The sequence below is a fragment of the Micromesistius poutassou genome (genome assembly GCF_964030765.1).
Source record: "Micromesistius poutassou genome assembly, chromosome: 7".
NCBI lineage: Eukaryota > Metazoa > Chordata > Actinopteri > Gadiformes > Gadidae > Micromesistius > Micromesistius poutassou.
The window spans coordinates 5,953,846-5,971,449 of record NC_140277.1 but is presented as its reverse complement, the minus strand read 5'-3'; the positions used below and the strand labels follow the sequence as shown (position 1 = coordinate 5,971,449).

Sequence of the window (17,604 nt, the reverse complement as noted above, 5' to 3'; positions counted from 1 at the left end):
CAGAACATATGAATCAGTAACACATTTTAATCAGTTTTCACATAATCAGACTTTTTCACATTCAATCAAATCAGATACAAATACCATATAAAGTGCTTTCATTACAATAGTAGAAGATAAATCAAATCAGAATGAGTACAAAACAATCACCCCCAAATCAGATCAATCACTACAAACTAAACTCTTAGAAAGAAATGTCACCATCAGCGATGTTGTACAACTTACAGTTTCAAGACATCTTAAGCATAAACCAACCTGTGCTTGTCTAAATATATTGAATCAGATATTTATTCATATAGTAACAGGTTCTGTTCAATTGTCATCAATGTAGTCAGTACTTTTGTTCTTCTTTCATTGGCGCAGGCAGGACAAAACAAAAGCTGCAAATGCAGGTTGGCACAATTATAGGAAGTTGGTTTTGGTCAAACACTCAAGGCCACGCAAGGTTTATGAACCAAGAAAAGGATTATGGCACCACCTTATGGCATGGTATCGGCCATCTTCTACAACATTTGGAAATATGAACAAATCCTATTTTCCAGTGTCTTGTCATGACCTGACTCACATGCAATATTTTCAAATAAAAAATAATCGTACTTTCCATCCAAATTAAGTATAATATTTGCAAGTAAAAATAATAATAGATCAACTGATAAATTAAAGAGAATTCCCTTGAGAAGTGAAACCATATCATTATAGTTTTTTCAAAGGTTAATACAAATGTGAAGGGTAGGGACAATATTATCCACAATATAAAAATAGTATAGAAAATATATGTGATATAATACACATATAATATAAAAGCCATAGCAAATGCGATATAAAGTAAAACAGAAAAAATATGGTTCATGCAGACCCAGAGATATCTGCCAACCATTCAGTTATTGTACCTTGACGATACAGATTGCACACCAAAAGTCCTGCTTTAGGCTCGAAGCACACACACACACAAACACAAACACGCACACACACACACACACACAAACATACATCTCATCGTAGCTAGTTCAAGGACATAGCTAGTGTCCCACATCATACACAAAGAGATACTTCAGAAATCAGAAAACACCATTTGCTAAGGTTCCCAGCTTCAGTTTGATAGATTCCGCTGCACCGTGAAATTTCTTCTGTTCTTTTGTGAGTCTGCCATCGAAGCCGAGTCAGTCATCTTCCTCCTAGCCTCAGTACTGCATCATGGTAGCTCTTGGGATTTGGTTCATCACAATGTGTTTGCTGCAAACCAAAACATAACGTTTTTATAAAGTGTGTATATTATTCTTTAATTGTGAAGTAATTATGTGTGTGTGTGTGTGTGTGTGTGTGTGTGTGTGTGTGTGTGTGTGTGTGTGTGTGTGTGTGTGTGTGTGTGTGTGTGTGTGTGTGTGTGTGCGCGCGCTTGCGTGCGTGTGTATGTGCGTGTATGTCTTTGTGCGTGCGTGCGCTTCTCACTTAAATTCATCCGCGCGCTTCATCTTCCGGTAGTACTTGGACAGTTTGATAGAAAATATGATGCTGGGGATGAAGAAGATCATACACCAGCCCAGGCTGAACCAGAATGCATTCTGGGAAGGAGGGAACAGAAAATACAAAAAATACAAAAAATGTATTAGACTCACTGGGGACAGCTAACACTGACCATATTGATTCACCATGCTCATATTTATGTGCAAATCCACGTGCAATGAAGATATGCTCCAGGGAATTCAATACTTATATGTTTGGTCTCGCTTAAATGTGTGTATCTCTACCTCCCAGCTTAGAACTAGAACTAGACTCAAATATAATCAGTGTGACAACACACCAAGTCCAAGACATCCCATAACAGCTCAAGATGCACAGGAGTAAGACAACAACCAAGAGTTAACAACTGTTCTAACAAAAGCAAAGAGCTAACAACAACCTAAGACGTTAGTTCACGTCATTGGGCAGGCAGCAAGCAAACATTTTAACTTTTTAAATATACAACAGTAACACAACAAAATGGTCGTCCTCCTCACCAAAGACTCCACCAGGTTGGAGCAGATGATGACCACCGCCGTGTCCACCGCCCCGGACACAGGCCCGCATCGGCCCAACTCCTCCGTGATCTGAGGAGCACACAACAGCAAGGGGCACCGCCGTCACCAACCATGTTGCTGTGAGTGTGAGTGTGTGTGTGTGTGTGTGTGTGTGTGTGTGTGTGTGTGTGTGTGTGTGTGTGTGTGTGTGTGTGTGTGTGTGTGTGTGTGTGTGTGTGTGTGTTTGTGCGTATGCTGTTAGCGAATAGCCCCTAGAGTGCCAAAGGGAACGTGCTTGTGGCAAAATGTTTACCGTCAAGATGGCCCAGGCTGCATAGGCATCAAATAACTGCATCTGGCAGTTTAGGAACTCTCTGCTCTCCTAGGAGAGAGACAGACAGAGAGAACACACATAAACAGAATGTAAGAGAGAAGGAGACCCACACAATGTGTAAGAGAGAGACAGGGAGAGAGTGCAGTGCTAATATAAGCACAGAGCTAAATTCTCTTTCTGTTCAACAGTTGGAATCAGTTGATTATTATGCTATGCTATGCTATGCATTATTATATTATGCTTGTGAAATGTTTTTTCAAAGTTGAAAAAGACTGCATTGAAAAATATACGGATGATTAAATTACAAGTAACAATTTGGTCAAATGTAACTACATCTAGGAGCTATTTTGTCTCTCCAATTTGACTGGTTCATCATCAGACACACATACATATCAGTCAAGGCAACCAGCATGATCACACACAAAAAGACACACACACACACACACACACACACACACACACACACACACACACACACACACACACACACACACACACACACACACACACACACACACACACACACACACACACACACATTCCTCACGCAATCCTCCAGCTCCCTCCTGACCCGGCGGATCGGTTCTCCTCTGGGAGTATGGGTGAAACACCAGAGGCCACGCCGGCCGCCCTGTAACACACTTTCCCTGGGACCATCATGTGACTCAGAGCTTTACTCACTGCCTTGACAATCTGCGTAGTGTTTGTGTTCAGGAAGTCTTGTGCTTTTTCAACTTCACTGGAAACCGTCGCCACCGTTCCCTGAAAGAACAAATCAGGACCGCAAACACAGAAGGATGTTTTCATCTATTTCTAACAGAAAGAATAGGGGAAGTGTTTTGTGTTTTTCCTATACATCTTTTGACCACTGCTGTGTTTTTTTGCTTTTTTCCCTTGCTCTGCTGTGTATTTACTCACATTCGTTATCACAGCTTGGACTTCAAGTTCATTTATGGAGAACTGGAGGTTTTCCTAAACGGGAACATAAAAGCATTATGTAATATGTCTTTGGGTTCTAGAGAAGATTTTTACATTCAAATGGGCGGTCAAAAGAACAAAACAAACATCAATAACTGTGTTCATTCGGTTTGGGTTCAAACACATCTGCCTACTTAAACAAGCCTATGTAATGTAAGCAAGAGGGAGAGATAGAGAGACATATGGAGAGAGAGAGAGAGAGAGAGAGAGAGAGAGAGAGAGAGAGAGAGAGAGAGAGAGAGAGAGAGAGAGAGAGAGAGAGAGAGAGAGAGAGAGAGAGAGAGAGACATAGAAAGTTGTCATTATGTTTGACAGTTGGAATTTGTGATGAGCACAGTGGTGTGCCAGACTGAGAATCAGTCTGAAGCCTCTGGGTTGAACCGGAGGATGTGATTGATAGCCAGGGTGTTGTGATTTGTGATGGGAAACCAAATAGTACCAAAGAGGTCACATGGGGTAAACTTTGGAGAGGGAGAAGATCAAGCTCAAAGCTCACAATTTGTGGGAAGACGACTGTTTCCATGTCCACTTGTATTGCTCTCAGATCTGTGGCGGCCTTGTTCAGATCAGCTTTAATCCCCGGTGTTGTCTGAAGAGACATAAAGTTGAATCAAATGTAATAGTACAAATAACTACACGTTCTAAGATGGAAGGATTTACTTATTTTTAACTTAGGGTTAGGGTTAGGTTTTACACACTTGAAAAGTTGCAATGGCATCAAGTCTGTCCGCAGTGCTGTTGAGATTCAATTTGGTGATGTTGGTTAGCTGTTGGGTGGAAAACGCTACATTAGCACCACACCACGCACACGTAAAAACTCACACAACCATGTACAATCTGCATACAGCACACACTGAACTCTGGACTTGCCCACTCCAATAGACTACCTTCTCTCTGGTTGTGGCGAAGTCGATCTCTTTGAGTTTGTCCGGGAAGTCGCCTAGCTGTGCACGGACCTCTGGGCTCAGCAGGGTGATGCTGGACAGGGCGATTTGTGAATTCTCAAACTGCTGCAGGATTTCTGCTGTATACTGTCAACCACAGGGAGAGTATATAGACAGGAGAGAGAGGGAGAAGGGATAGAGACAGAGGGAGACAGATATGTACACATAGACACAGAGAGAGAGAGAGAGAGAGAGAGAGAGAGAGAGAGAGAGAGAGAGAGAGACAGAGATGTACACATAGACAGAGAGAGAGAGAGAGAGAGAGAGAGAGACAGATGTACACAGACAGAGAGAGAGAGAGAGAGAGAGAGAGAGAGAGAGAGAGAGAGATAAAGACATGATAGAAAAACATCATAGAGAGAGAGAGAGAGAGAGAGAGAGAGAAATAAAGCGTTATAAATGACTCAGAAGGAGAAAGTGAGAACATCAGAAAGATATTGAGACGGGTCATGGTGCATCAGCATTGGGAGCAGGAAGTACTTACTTTAGATACGTTAAGCATCTCTTTGAGGTCTATGTTCTGAGACAGGTTGAGGGTGGACCATATAGGCATGTCCTTACGACAATCCCTGTAGACACAGACAGGTGGGCAGACAGGTGGACAGAGATGCAGAAATATGAAAATGGTATTGGTAAAGGTATTGGTAAATTCAGTACATTGTTGTTGTTGGTTTTTTTACAAAAGAAAGGTTTATTTCTTATTAATACCAACCCAGTTCCATGCTCATAGCGATGAGCCCCAACCCCGCTCACCCAAACCCACATGAAGACAATCACATGATAAAAAGTGGTTCACAATTCAAACGATAAAATAAAGATAAATCAAAAGCAGATTTACAGTACAATTTTTTGGAGTATGTTAATTTCTGTGTGTGTGTGTAAAGTGTGCCACAGTTGGCTACAAACCTGTAGATTCCACCAAATGTGACATTGTTGGGCAGCGATGGAGCCAGGCCGGATGTGTCAATGAACTGTGGAGTGGGTAGAACATGGAGGACGTTAGCACACTGCAGCCCACTGTTGGGCTATTAGACAGTAGTCCCCCAGTGGGCCATATCAGTTCATCAGGTGGGGAAAATTTCTAAAATCTTTGTGGAAACCGTGCTACCTGGATAGGGAAATGGAAGCCAGACAGAATATTGCATGAGTTGTCATGGTTTTCAGATTCTGTTTGTTTGTTTGTTTGTTTGTTTGTTTGTTTGTTTGTTTGTTTGTTTGTTTGTTTGTTTGTTTGTTTGTTTGTTTGTTTGTTTGTTTGTTTGTTTGTTTGTTTGTTTGTTTGTTTGTTTGTTTGTGTGTGTGTGTGTGTGTGTGTGTGAGTGAGTGTGTGCGTGCATGCATACGTGTATTTGCGTGCGTATGTGTGAGTGTATGCATTAGTGCGTGTGCCCGTGTGTGTGTGTGTGCGCGTGTGTGCGTTGACTACCTGCAGGAGCTCTCCGTTGTTCCAGGGCTTGCAGACCAGGGTGTAGAGGTTTCCTCCCAGCAGGAAGAGCAGCAGCACCAGCACCATGAACAGCCAGGAGTAGAGGAAACTGAAACCTGCTCCCCTGGAAACATAATGGAAACATATCAGTCCATCTGGCAAAACCTTTTTTTTGAGTCACGTTTAAAGTTTACAATAATGTTGAATTAAATACAAATTCAAAAATGAATTGATAACAAACGTGAGACAAATAAATAATAAATACGATCATAATGAGCACTTTAAAATCGTTAAGTGAAATTAACACTGTTTTTTGGATGGTATAAAGTAACATGTGTACAACACAAGCAGGTTGAACCATGATTCAAATGTTGCTTTAGAGGTTTAACCAAATTATGTTCACTAGCTGTTATATTTTCTAGTTCTGAATTTGATTATTTATGATATTGGTGGGATAGCATGCTGATCCAAGATGTTGCTTTTCACACTTGAATGGATGGATGGACTGAATGACTGAATGAGCAGATTCGTCTCCAATTTCATTTGACTGTTGCATTAGGCCATTTACTGGGGACAATCTGGAGCTACTGATTGCTCGCTTTGGGATAATTTTGGGATCCAATCAGACAGATCCGATCACGGATGCTTCATCCACACCTGACACTTGAAAGGAAACTCTGTGGGCAGATATGTGATCGGGTATCATGTTCCCATCCATTTGAAAAACTTCCTCATAAAATGCAGTTGGTAACAATAAGAGGCCTCTTTTTGGGTAATTTTCTTTGCTGAATACAAATGACTTCCCTATGGTACGAAACAAACACTCTACTCATTCCTACTGTGGTTAAATGTGGTTTAGTTGACATTTTGTCCATGCTTTGTAAACCAAGAGGCACCGGGCGTGGTTCAAAAGACATAGGTTATCTGACTACTGCAGCTGCTGATGCCATCTCTCTAAGTTACCCGCACCCACCCCAAACCAATCGGAATAAGTGTATACATGTCGATTATAGCGGACTACACCACCTCTTCTATTCCGCATAGAATTCTATTCCGATCAGAGAATTGTATTCCGAGGCGTATATATGATAATTTTTTATTCCGATTGAGCTGTTCTTCCACTTCTATTCGGAACAGAAGTGTCCATGTAAACGCGGCTATTGTTGGTTATCTGATCGGATGGTGGGAGGATTGTGTCCAGACAACTATAATGATTCCAAAAGGGTTCTCATGGAAACGTAATGTGTAACCGAGCCCTATGCAACCAGAATCACAGGTGTGGCGGTCAGACCCCTCGACCTTTCACCTTTCACCTTTCACCCTGCCTTCACTCACATCAGCATGAAGGTGCCTCCGCTGCTGGCCGTGCAGGAGCGCTCCCTGGGGTCCGCCTCAGGACTCAGACCTGCCGGGCCCAGGACCAGACCCAGGACGTTACACAGCACCACCAGCAGAACCAGGCAGCTGATGGCCACACCAATGCCCCACCTGGAGCACACAGGAAACACACACCAGGAGGAGGACACTGGTCAGCAACACGTCCTTCATGAGAGTGCACGTGGCAGCTGTGTGTGTGTGTGTGTGTGTGTGTGTGTGTGTGTGTGTGTGTGTGTGTGTGTGTGTGTGTGTGTGTGTGTGTGTGTGGATATTTTTTTATATTATCTTATGTTATTCTTTATAGTGACATAATCTACTTTTTGTAGTGTATCTGTGTTAAGATAAATGTAAATGATAAATATACATATATAACAATATAACAATATAACAACCATTACTTGATATGGTTCCCTTTTTGGATGTCTTCGCTGACCCTGTTCATTTCCAGCTTCACTCGGTCCAGCGAGGCTTTAAGTTCATCCAGAACAGAGAGCTGGAGTCCATCTAACCCCTGGGAGATCGTTGCCTCAATGCTCTTGAGCTGTTCCTTGGTAGCTAACAGAGTAGCAAAGCACACACAAACACACATCAATACGTACCATGCACATTCACACAAGATCAGGATTATAAACAATAAACAAACAATGCCTTTATTATTATATACACATGTACAAATATGAATGTATGTCCCCTTCGAAGAAGAAGAATTTTCTGTTTGTTTGTGGGTGTGATGATTTTGCTACTTACTCAGAATAACAGCCCTGGTGTCGTTAGTTACCCTCTGGGGAATGCTGTCGAGGTATTCATCTGCCTACAATATATACAGACATTTTTTAATGAAAAGATAAATATGAAAAGATAAAATATGAATATAACGAGCATAAAACATGAACACTAATATTTGTAATTTGTACGTAAAAATAGGGCTTGATATCGCCACCGATTTCCCTCTGACCTGGTTCATTATTTTAAATATTTATATGTATATTAAGAATTGACCCCAAAGCAGCATTAATGTGCTTTTTATTCAACATGACCAACATACTACACTAAGAAACCCAATAGAGTGGAAGTTGTGCCCAAAGGCTGGCCAAAATATATAAATATTATATACATATATTCATATATATATATATTTTTTTTTTAATCGATCTCTGGAGTGACCTCCCATCTGTTGTCATATTCTACATTTGCTTTCCTGTCTCTCTTTACTCTCCAGTCCATTAGTACATAACATGTATGTACATAAGTACAAAAGTACAAAAGGAGTTTAGCAATCCATATCGGATCATTCAAATGTAGATGGGAAAATCTATTTACTTTTTTTCTGCCCTAAGAAAAAAGGACAACATAAACATATAAACCTACACCTTTACAAAATTGTATATGAATAGAGTTATCTTATATGTGAATACTATAATTGTCATCATTCTCTCTAAATCTCTAGTCTCAAGCCTGTCATTACCTCCAGGAACAAGAAAATGACTGACCACAGATTGAAGTTGTGCTTTGATGACCTCATCTACAGCAGTCTGAATTCCACTCAGGTTAGGCTTCTGTCAACCAAGGTACACAAATAGAGAGGGGGGGGGGGGGTTGATGTTAGCTGCAAATAGATGCAAAATGTATTCCTTCTACTATGAAGAGGGGGCTGCGTAGAGTATATATTCCAATCCAGCTCACGTGATTTAGATTACTATATTTACCCTTCTGTTACAATTGCTCTGCTCATTAAACATAAATGCAAAGGTACAACATGGAACATTGACACTGTTTAAAATGGGTACTGCAGTCCAAATTCACGACATTGGAGAGAGTGGTCTCCGCCCACCCTCTCCTCCCCTGACTTGAACCACCTCCCCAGGTTGAGTACACACAGAACGAAATAAGAGCGCAAGACAAGCCGAGCACAACGTTATATATTGCAACGATGAGTTTGACACTTAAAGTAGATCCCCTTATGTGAACGAAATTTATTTATTGCGTGTAAATTATTATTAATGAGCTCATGTGGCATCCGTCATGCAATTCTTCTGAGCTCTAAGCTGTCTCCATCTTTTAAATGCAACTCCAAGATTCAACACAGTTTTAACACAGCTCTCTGGCCATGTATCAAAAGAGGACCAGGCATTTTAGGTCAGTAGTACAATCTCAGTTGAGATAAACGGTAGATTACTGTCTCACCTACAATGATCCTGAGTGAGTCACTTGAGGATAAAAGACTCCTCACCTATATGCTACCTGTGTTACACCTCAATGCTGCTTACCACTAGCATGGTGTCCACTGTTAGTTTCTGCAGTTCTGGCTCTAACTGAGCACAGTTTAAGCAGTCTGGATTGCGGATGGTCTGCAGGAGTTTGTTTCTGACAGCGGTAACGTTAGCTTGGACGATATCGATGCTGCGCTGTAGCTGGTCCATGGTCCCGTTCAGTTTCTTTAAGAGATTGTCGGTCTTCAAAGCATCTGTGCACACACACACACACACACACACACACACACACACACACACACACACACACACACACACACACACACACACACACACACACACACACACACACACACAGACATATATTGAGTATATAGCTGCAAACTAATTTAGTAATACAATGCAGTTCTTTACAGTAGACTTCACACTCAACAATGTATGTTATGTCAGAGTCGATTGCTTTAGCAACATAGCTCCATAAGTAGCTAGCCTAGTCTCACATGAACTAGCGTGGCGGTAACGTACCTCGCTCCAGCAGGGCGACAGAGTCCAGTGCCGGTTTCAGAGGGCCCCTGAAGCTGTGTTGAATACGGGAACCCAGCTTAGAGCCAATATCTACACACCAAATACACACACCAGAAAAATACGTATGACATGAAAGGGTTACCCATTTGTAGAGGATCTAAATATGGAAACCGTTTAATTTAAAAAAGCAAGGAAGGAAAGAAAGTGGAGGTCCTGATACTCACCACCAAGGTTCTCTGTCACCTCATTGACAGTATTGTAGCTTGCGTTCACAACATAGTTTAATTGCTGGGATTGGGAGAAGAAACACACTATTTCAGAGGACATGCAACAAAAAGACTAAGATTGAAACACAATAAATACACCACAGATAAAACAAGGTGTTAACTAACTAGGCCTTTGTGACGGATCATCCCAGGCACACTTGAAAAGACTCCATTTTCCTTTTGACTAATTTTTTGTGTTGACAAATGAAAAAGCAGCGTACATAGTCGGTGCTCAGTCGGAGGACTGAAGAGCTGAGGGGGTGTGTGCCACACACACGCACACACACAAACACATTCAATAACTGCCTGCTAACAGCACAACAAGAGCAACGCTACACGACTCATCCTGACTGATGCCACAAACTAAGCCATTAGCTATTTCAGTTACATTTGTCTTTTGAAAAAGATCAAAATAATGGAACACCACATCAATCAGTATTGTAATCACCTATTCGGGCAGTAGGCAAACACTGTTGAAACGAATGTCAAAGACCTTGCATCTCTGCATATGACAACACACCAACCATTGTATCGAAGAGTTGAATGAGATAAGCCTGGAGTGCTTTGAACTGGTGAACTCCTACCTCGGGCACATCGGTGATGTAGGTCTGGATGTTGTCTATCGTCTTGATGAACCCTCCCTGGCCTTGGTCCACACTGACCTTGAAGGCTTCGTTGCTTTTGAACATGCAGACGTTCCCCGCACTATGAACACACACACATATATACACACAAACGCACATACAGTCACAAAAATGACGCGCACACATACAAACCCATAAAAAACATACATGAATAGCATGTCCTTACACACAGACTTGGAAGACTGTAAGTCTTCCCAAATCCTTCTCAAAGTACCTCACACACACACACACACACACAAACTCTCTCTCTCTCTACAGCTTACATTAAGATGACTGTTGTGACGAAGAGACTCCAGTAGAGTGATCTCCTCCAACAGTTGATGCTGGACGTCTGCTTCTGGTACATCTCCCCGCCACAGTTGCCACAGCAACGGCAGCATACCAGGAAGATACCCACCAGGGGCATCAGCACAATGTACAGGATGCCGATGGCGACACACACCAAGAAGCCCGTCTCATACCGTAAAGCCTGCACACATGCGCGCACACACACACACACACACACACACACACACACACACACACACACACACACACACACACACACACACACACACACACACACACACACACACACACACACACACACACACACAAATACAACATAGTTATGTTCTATTTTACATTTCAAGATCAAGACATCAAAACCAAACAAATCTTTTTTCTTTGTTTTATTTATCTGTTTTTTTTCACATACTCTCTCTCCATAGAGAGAGAATACTTGGGGGGGGGGGGGTTATTGTTTTAGGCAAATGCTAGAAATTCTAATTGAATTCATGAATCAGCCATTAAAAGTAACTCGTCTTACTGCTGTCCTGGTGTCCGGATCCGACACAAGTTTATCGTAGTCTTTAGTCAGCGACAGGATCAAATCTATTAGAAAATCAGGGCAGAGTGAGAGAGAGAAAGAGAGAAAGAGAGAGAGAGTTGTCATGTCACGCAAAGTTTGTTAATTCTGTTGAGCACTTTCATGTCAAGTTAAAATAACTCATGTCTAGTCTTGTCGTTCACTTCCTGTTTTATTTTGTAGTTCCCTTTTCCCTCTCGTTTCAGGCACTTGACTTCCCTCCACTGTGATTGCCTCCCCGGTCCCTGATTTGTCTCACCTGTGTTCCCCTCCCTCATGTATAAATAGCCCTTGTTTCCCTTTGTCTAATGTCAGTTTGTCTTGCGTCACATGGGTATTGTCAAGTGTCAGTAATTGCCAGTTTTTTTGTGCCCAGATACTTACTGCATTTAATTGTGTTTTGTAACCTCCTTAGTGAGCACCTTTTGTTATAGTTTTGTATCCTCAATGAGAGCGTCTTTTGTTACCCTTTTCTAGTAAAGCGTTTTTGGTTAAAACATACTGCCGTCTTCTGAGTTTTGCTTCTGAGTCCCTGTCCCTGAGTCAAGGCGCGACAAGAGTGAGAGCGCTGACTTGTGTTTTTAAAGGTGACATATTAGACCACCAGGTGTGAGTTGGATTAGCCATTACAAGCCGTTTCGTCTGACTCTTCTGACGTCATAGGTGGGCGTGTCCACCTTCATGTTTGACAGCTTGTAGCGGCTAATCACACCCACACCTGGTGGTATAATATGTCACCTTTAAAGGACAACAATAATGTGGTATATTATTTTAGATATTACAAAAAAATGCAAGGGGCTTCAAATGCAAATAGGACCCAAGTCAGTTTGAATCTTTGTGTAAATGTAACCTCTTCTCTATACACTGAAACCTAGTGCTAACCTCGCAATAGTGTGTCGCAATCAACAAATCCAGTGTTGACAGATTTAGCAGTATACAGTGTTACCTGATTAGATGGGACATTTTGTGTCAGCATGAAATGTGTGTAATAATGCGGAGGTTAGCATAATAATAGATAGACTAGTATGGTAATATAACATATAGGAAAGGGGCATTGCTTTTTAACTTTCACAATACTGTCAGGCTCCAGACACACTACAACACTACACATTACGACAACTTATTAATAAGACCATTTTCCCACATTGTCATGTTGAATCCACGTTAAAACCAACCAAATTCTTCTCAGAAACGGCTTATCTTCTGTTCAATACAAACATTCTCTAAACCTCTCTAATTGTACAGCTGGAAACCCAACACCCGCATCCCACGGCCAGGTCGTAACCAAGCAACCAAAAGCCCATTCAGAGACGGACAGGATTTTTTGAAGCGTTTTCAGCGATTGTGGTTGACCTCAGCCTGTTTGCCTAAGGTTCAAACCTCTGGAGGGAAAACCAAGAGGATATGCCAGTGTCCAGGTATGCCAGAGTGGAGATGGTCCATCTGTCTGTCTGTCTGTCTGTCTGTGTATGGCTGTCTGTTCTACAAGTGTTCTGCCTGATATCTCATTATGGTGTAAATACAGGACATATTTCTCAGCAACTTTACAAATAAGTTAATGTCAGATGAAATGCAGATCCGGTATAACCAGTTATTGCTACAACCAGAGGTTATGTCAACACAGGTTATGTCAAAATGTTAAAATGTTTAGCCTACGGTAATGGTTTACAGTTTTTCACAGTTGCTTAAACACATTTCCTGATAGACTACCTCACTTTCTCAAAACCCTAAACACAAATTTCAAAACTCACACACAAAATGCAAAATCCTAAATCCTTGTAAAAAGCACACTTTGTCCTCAAAACAGTGTTAACTCTTCACTAAATAATATTTTCTTTTCAAATGACAAACACACACATCATATGAGTATACATTTCTAATCACCCATTGAACACTGGTGTGCAGAATGGAAAACACTATATGAATGTTTCATCAATAGAATTATGCTTTTGCATGTTCAGTGTTACACTGTCACCTGTTGGGTGTATAATATTACCATATAATGTTTTTACGTATACTCAAATAGAAAACAACACACAATACTTTACAGTAACAACAAATACTGTATTTGTTTCCAAAATGTGTCTGCTGTAAATCACAGCAAACAGGATGAAAACAGGATGAAATTATGGAGATAACAGAAAATAGGCAATACATACATACATACACGCCTACACATACCCATAAGGGTCAATACTTATATCCAGTACATTTCCACCATAAGATGGATAAAATCCTAAAAAAAGATGATAACCATAATGAGAATAAGAATGTTCATCATCATCACCATTATCAACATTCTCATAGAGTGATAATACTCAATGTCTGTACTTTAGTGTCATGTCTTTCTGCTGTGACCCTTCTATAGCTAATTGCAGATTGCTAATTCCACAACAGCCTTTGGAGTTTAGAAATGTGATTGACAGTGTGTTCTGTGTTCACCAAGAGAGGGAATTCAGGAAAAGTGTGCAAGATATAGAGAATTGTGTGCTGTGTTGTGCAAAAATGTGTGGTTTGGAATGGGAATCTGAGTCTAAAGCAGAAAATATGCTTGGAGTTCAGCAGAATTGGTTTTGCAGTTGGTACATGAGTTTCAGGTTGTGCACATTGTGTCTGATGTTCCAATTAATATGTTTAAACAATTGTGAAAAACTGTAATCAAGCTAGCATTGTCATTGTCAAGTATATTTGTAAGGTTGTCATCACGTATGAATAACCAACACTATTATTTATACTTTGTCCAGTGGCACCGTAGCAAAAAATAGCCTTGACATATATCTAACCAGATACCTGGACATTTGCTATTATTAGAGCAGGCTAGGGGAGAGCAAGAGAGAGAGAGAGAGAGAGAGAGAGAGAGAGAGAGAGAGAGAGAGAGAGAGAGAGAGAGAGAGAGAGAGAGAGAGAGAGAGAGAGAGAGAGAGAGAGAGAGAGAGAGAGAGAGAGAGAGAGAGAGAGAGAGAGAGAGGATAGATGAGAAAGAGAGAGCAATAGAGAGAGGAGAGAGCGAGAGAGAAGAAAGAGCGAGAGAGGGGGAAGAGTGGTTACATTGTGATTATTATGTATATAATAGAAAGAGGGTGAGAGCAAGAGAGAGAAGGAGGGTGTGTGAGAGAGAGAGAGAGAGAGAGAGAGAGAGAGAGAGAGAGAGAGAGAGAGAGAGAGACAGACAGACAGACAGACAGACAAAAAAAAGAAAGAGAAAAAGACAAATGGGAGGAAGACACAGGGAAGGAGAGATTGTGTTCTTTGAGTGTACACAAGTCTACCCTTTGTTTGCTCATTCAACCCATTGCGTGGAAATTCCCAGGATCCAACAATGGTTTCCCTAGTGTTAAAAAAAGCTCAAAAGGCAAATAAAAAGCTATTAGGCTAAATGACCAGAGCACTTACTGTTATCTTTTCCTTTTTACACACATAGTGCGACTCAGTCCGCTTGGAGAATAAGTTAAAAATTAACTTTACCAGAGGCATCATGTATTTATCATCATCAAGATTATTAATGTCACTATTATTATATTACTATTATCACTTCAAACGGAATCTTCCTTGGAGGTAAATCAGTGGATCTGAGATTTCCAGTGTGTCTTCCTAAAGCGTCCTAAAGTGATTTCCAGTGTGCCTGCCTCCTGCCTAGTGTCATAAGTTATTAGGTTAATCTTCTGGACAGGCAAGCTTGTATCCTGGTACATTTAATCACGTGAACTAACACATCGACACTCCCACAGAGACTGCCGGTTGAAACGTCCCGACATCATGGGCGTATAGAGCGGGTCACCTACCACCAGGGAAGGGCCAGGGTTGGACCGTGTTGAGGAAGGACTGGACCAGCAGCAACATGAAGCCCGCTCCGGGGTCCGCCACCGCGTTGTCCAAGTACCGAGGCTGCCTTAGGTTCTGGGGGGCTGTTCCGTTTCCACAGGGGCCCTCAGGAACAGAGGTCTGGGCCGCGGCGGACTGCAGCAGCAGTAGCACCACAGCGGCCCTCCACACTCCAGCGCAGGCCCCGTCCCAGGGGTCCTGCGGTCCCTCGCTGGGTCTCATGACGACAGCTACTACGGGCGGGCTGGAGAAGACTTGTTTGGTAGTATGGGCCCCGATGGCATCAGAGAGTCAACTCTGTCCAAATTAAGCCTGACGATAGAAATAATAACAAAAATAAGAAGGAGGAAGTACAGGGAAACAGCGAACTAAGTGGCCACAAGCACTGTGACAGAGATAAGGGAAGTCATTAAATCAGACCATGCAGAGTGGAGTCACTGATACGAGACTAAGTAAACCTCACCCTTTATCCTTTCTGGCAGAGAGAATAAGCTTTTTGTTAAAAAACAACAACCCTCCTCTGTGTTTTTCTGTAAATAATGACACACCGGTTCTGAACAGGTTGTCAGAAATCTAAAACAAATAAACTGACAACAATGGAGCTACTGTAATATCCAGCCATTTGTTCAGGATAGATGCAGTAAGACAATTAAGTGCTGAACCAGACAGAGACTAGACTAGACTAGACAGGGAAACTAAGACACTGATAAGTTTTTTGGAAAAGAGTGAATGTGCCTCATCATCATGAAGCTGCCCTACATCAGAGTATCACACATTTGATTTGTAATAAATACATTGTCATTGACTGTTAAGAGTCAATAACATAGCCAACTTCTGACACCGCTCATGTTACAGTCAGAGTATTGGCTCTAAACACTGCTTTAACTCCTTGTATCAACATATGGGTGTGTGAAGGACAATGGAGGACAGGCGGCAGCAACCCCCATACAAGTCCAGTAAATAGGACAAGGAAACAGCAAAACGAAAGAATAAATAACAAAATATAGGGAAATATATGGAATAAGGAAACAAGAAAGAAGACAAGAAAGAAACCAGGAAACCAGGAAATGCAAAATATAGTGAGAAATTTTGAGAAATTTCACCTCTTGAATTTGTTTTTCCTTCCTTCTCCTTCAGGCGCAGGTGCACAACTCTCCAAGGCGGCCGAGAGATTGAAGGCTCCAGAACAGAGTCCAGTTGTGTGGCCTCTTTAAGACCAGCCTCAAGTAGGTGAGCTATAGGTCCACACAGGTGTGTGACGGCTTAACCCCTATACACACACACACACACACACACACACACAAGCACTACACGCACCATGAAGTGGAATTCTAAAGGACAGCCTTTGCCTGCAGTAGAAATATAAGCTAGTGGAGGGCAGAGGGAGGGAAGAAGGGAGGCGGACGGGAGATGAAAAGGGAGGGTCTTGGAGCTGAGCGCACAGGGATCAGGATAAAGAGTGACGTGGGAATGAGGAGGTGTTGGAACAGAGTAAATAATTGAAGGGAGGGGAGCCAAACAAAAGTGAATTATTCCTTCAAGGTTTGTTTGTGTGTTTGTGTATGTGTATGTGTATGTGTGTGCGTGTGTGTGCGTGTGTGCGTGTGTGTGCGTGTGTGTATGCGAGATATGTGGGAAGATTTGGATCTCTGTAAAAGCATGTTAAAACATGTATTGCAGGTCTTAAGCCACTTAATGTGTGACTCTTGGTTTGATTGCTGAACTATCCCCGTTTATTTGCTTATTTGAAATGGCATGCCAGTTAGGAACTCTAAAAACCACCTAACTTCTTTTTCCACCTCACTTCTTCTCTCGCAGTATGATGCTCTTTTTAGCCGAGGGAAAGTGCATTTGCATGGAAGTTGAAACCACACATATAATTTCCATTTATTAATTACCATAATAATAATGCAAATGATTGTTGGTCCACTGTGGCCATGCTCTTGTGGTCCTTTATTTCCCGAAAATTAGACATCCACTGATCTCTGTTTTATCTGGACAACAGCGGCCTGTCACTTATAAAGAGCATTTAGTCTCAGTCGTGGTTCCTCAGTTGCCTTCTACACTGACCACCCATCCATGTTCTTACTGCATAAAAAACATTTGTCTTTAAAAAAAGAATCAGATATTTCGAGATAAAAAAGAAATCTTCAGAGATTAACATCATAATTCCGAGAATAAAGGAGGAGGATTTTATGAGAATGAAGTCATAATATCACGAGAATAGGGTCAAA

At 41.6% G+C, this 17,604-nt stretch overlaps 1 protein-coding gene across 1 annotated transcript; it reads right to left on the bottom strand.

The window, feature by feature from the left end:
- Positions 1-158: 158 nt before the first annotated feature.
- Positions 159-16,669, bottom strand: prom2 (prominin 2). Its single transcript, XM_084470468.1, has 24 exons — positions 16,474-16,669; positions 15,331-15,682; positions 11,510-11,574; positions 10,965-11,170; positions 10,642-10,762; positions 10,016-10,079; positions 9,792-9,881; positions 9,324-9,520; positions 8,547-8,612; positions 7,804-7,867; positions 7,455-7,611; positions 7,015-7,167; positions 5,680-5,803; positions 5,160-5,224; positions 4,738-4,822; positions 4,197-4,340; positions 4,008-4,076; positions 3,806-3,898; positions 3,250-3,303; positions 3,013-3,093; positions 2,311-2,379; positions 1,998-2,087; positions 1,450-1,562; positions 159-1,233 (listed from the first exon to the last, which is right to left on the bottom strand). Exons 2-24 carry the CDS (start codon positions 15,590-15,592, stop codon positions 1,182-1,184), a joined length of 2,484 nt encoding a protein of 827 aa, XP_084326594.1. The 5' UTR covers positions 15,593-15,682; positions 16,474-16,669; the 3' UTR covers positions 159-1,181.
- Between the last annotated feature and the right edge of the window lie 935 nt (positions 16,670-17,604).

Coding starts and splice junctions, on each gene's coding strand:
- prom2 (XM_084470468.1), bottom strand. CDS start 15,592: ATGAGACCCAGCGAGGGACCGCAGGACCCCTGGGACGGGGCCTGCGCT. Junction 3,094..3,249: donor TCCAAGCTGTGATAACGAAT/GTGAGTAAATAC, acceptor TTGTTCTTTCAG/GGAACGGTGGCGACGGTTTC. Junction 1,234..1,449: donor AAGCGCGCGGATGAATTTAA/GTGAGAAGCGCA, acceptor TTTGGTTTGCAG/CAAACACATTGTGATGAACC.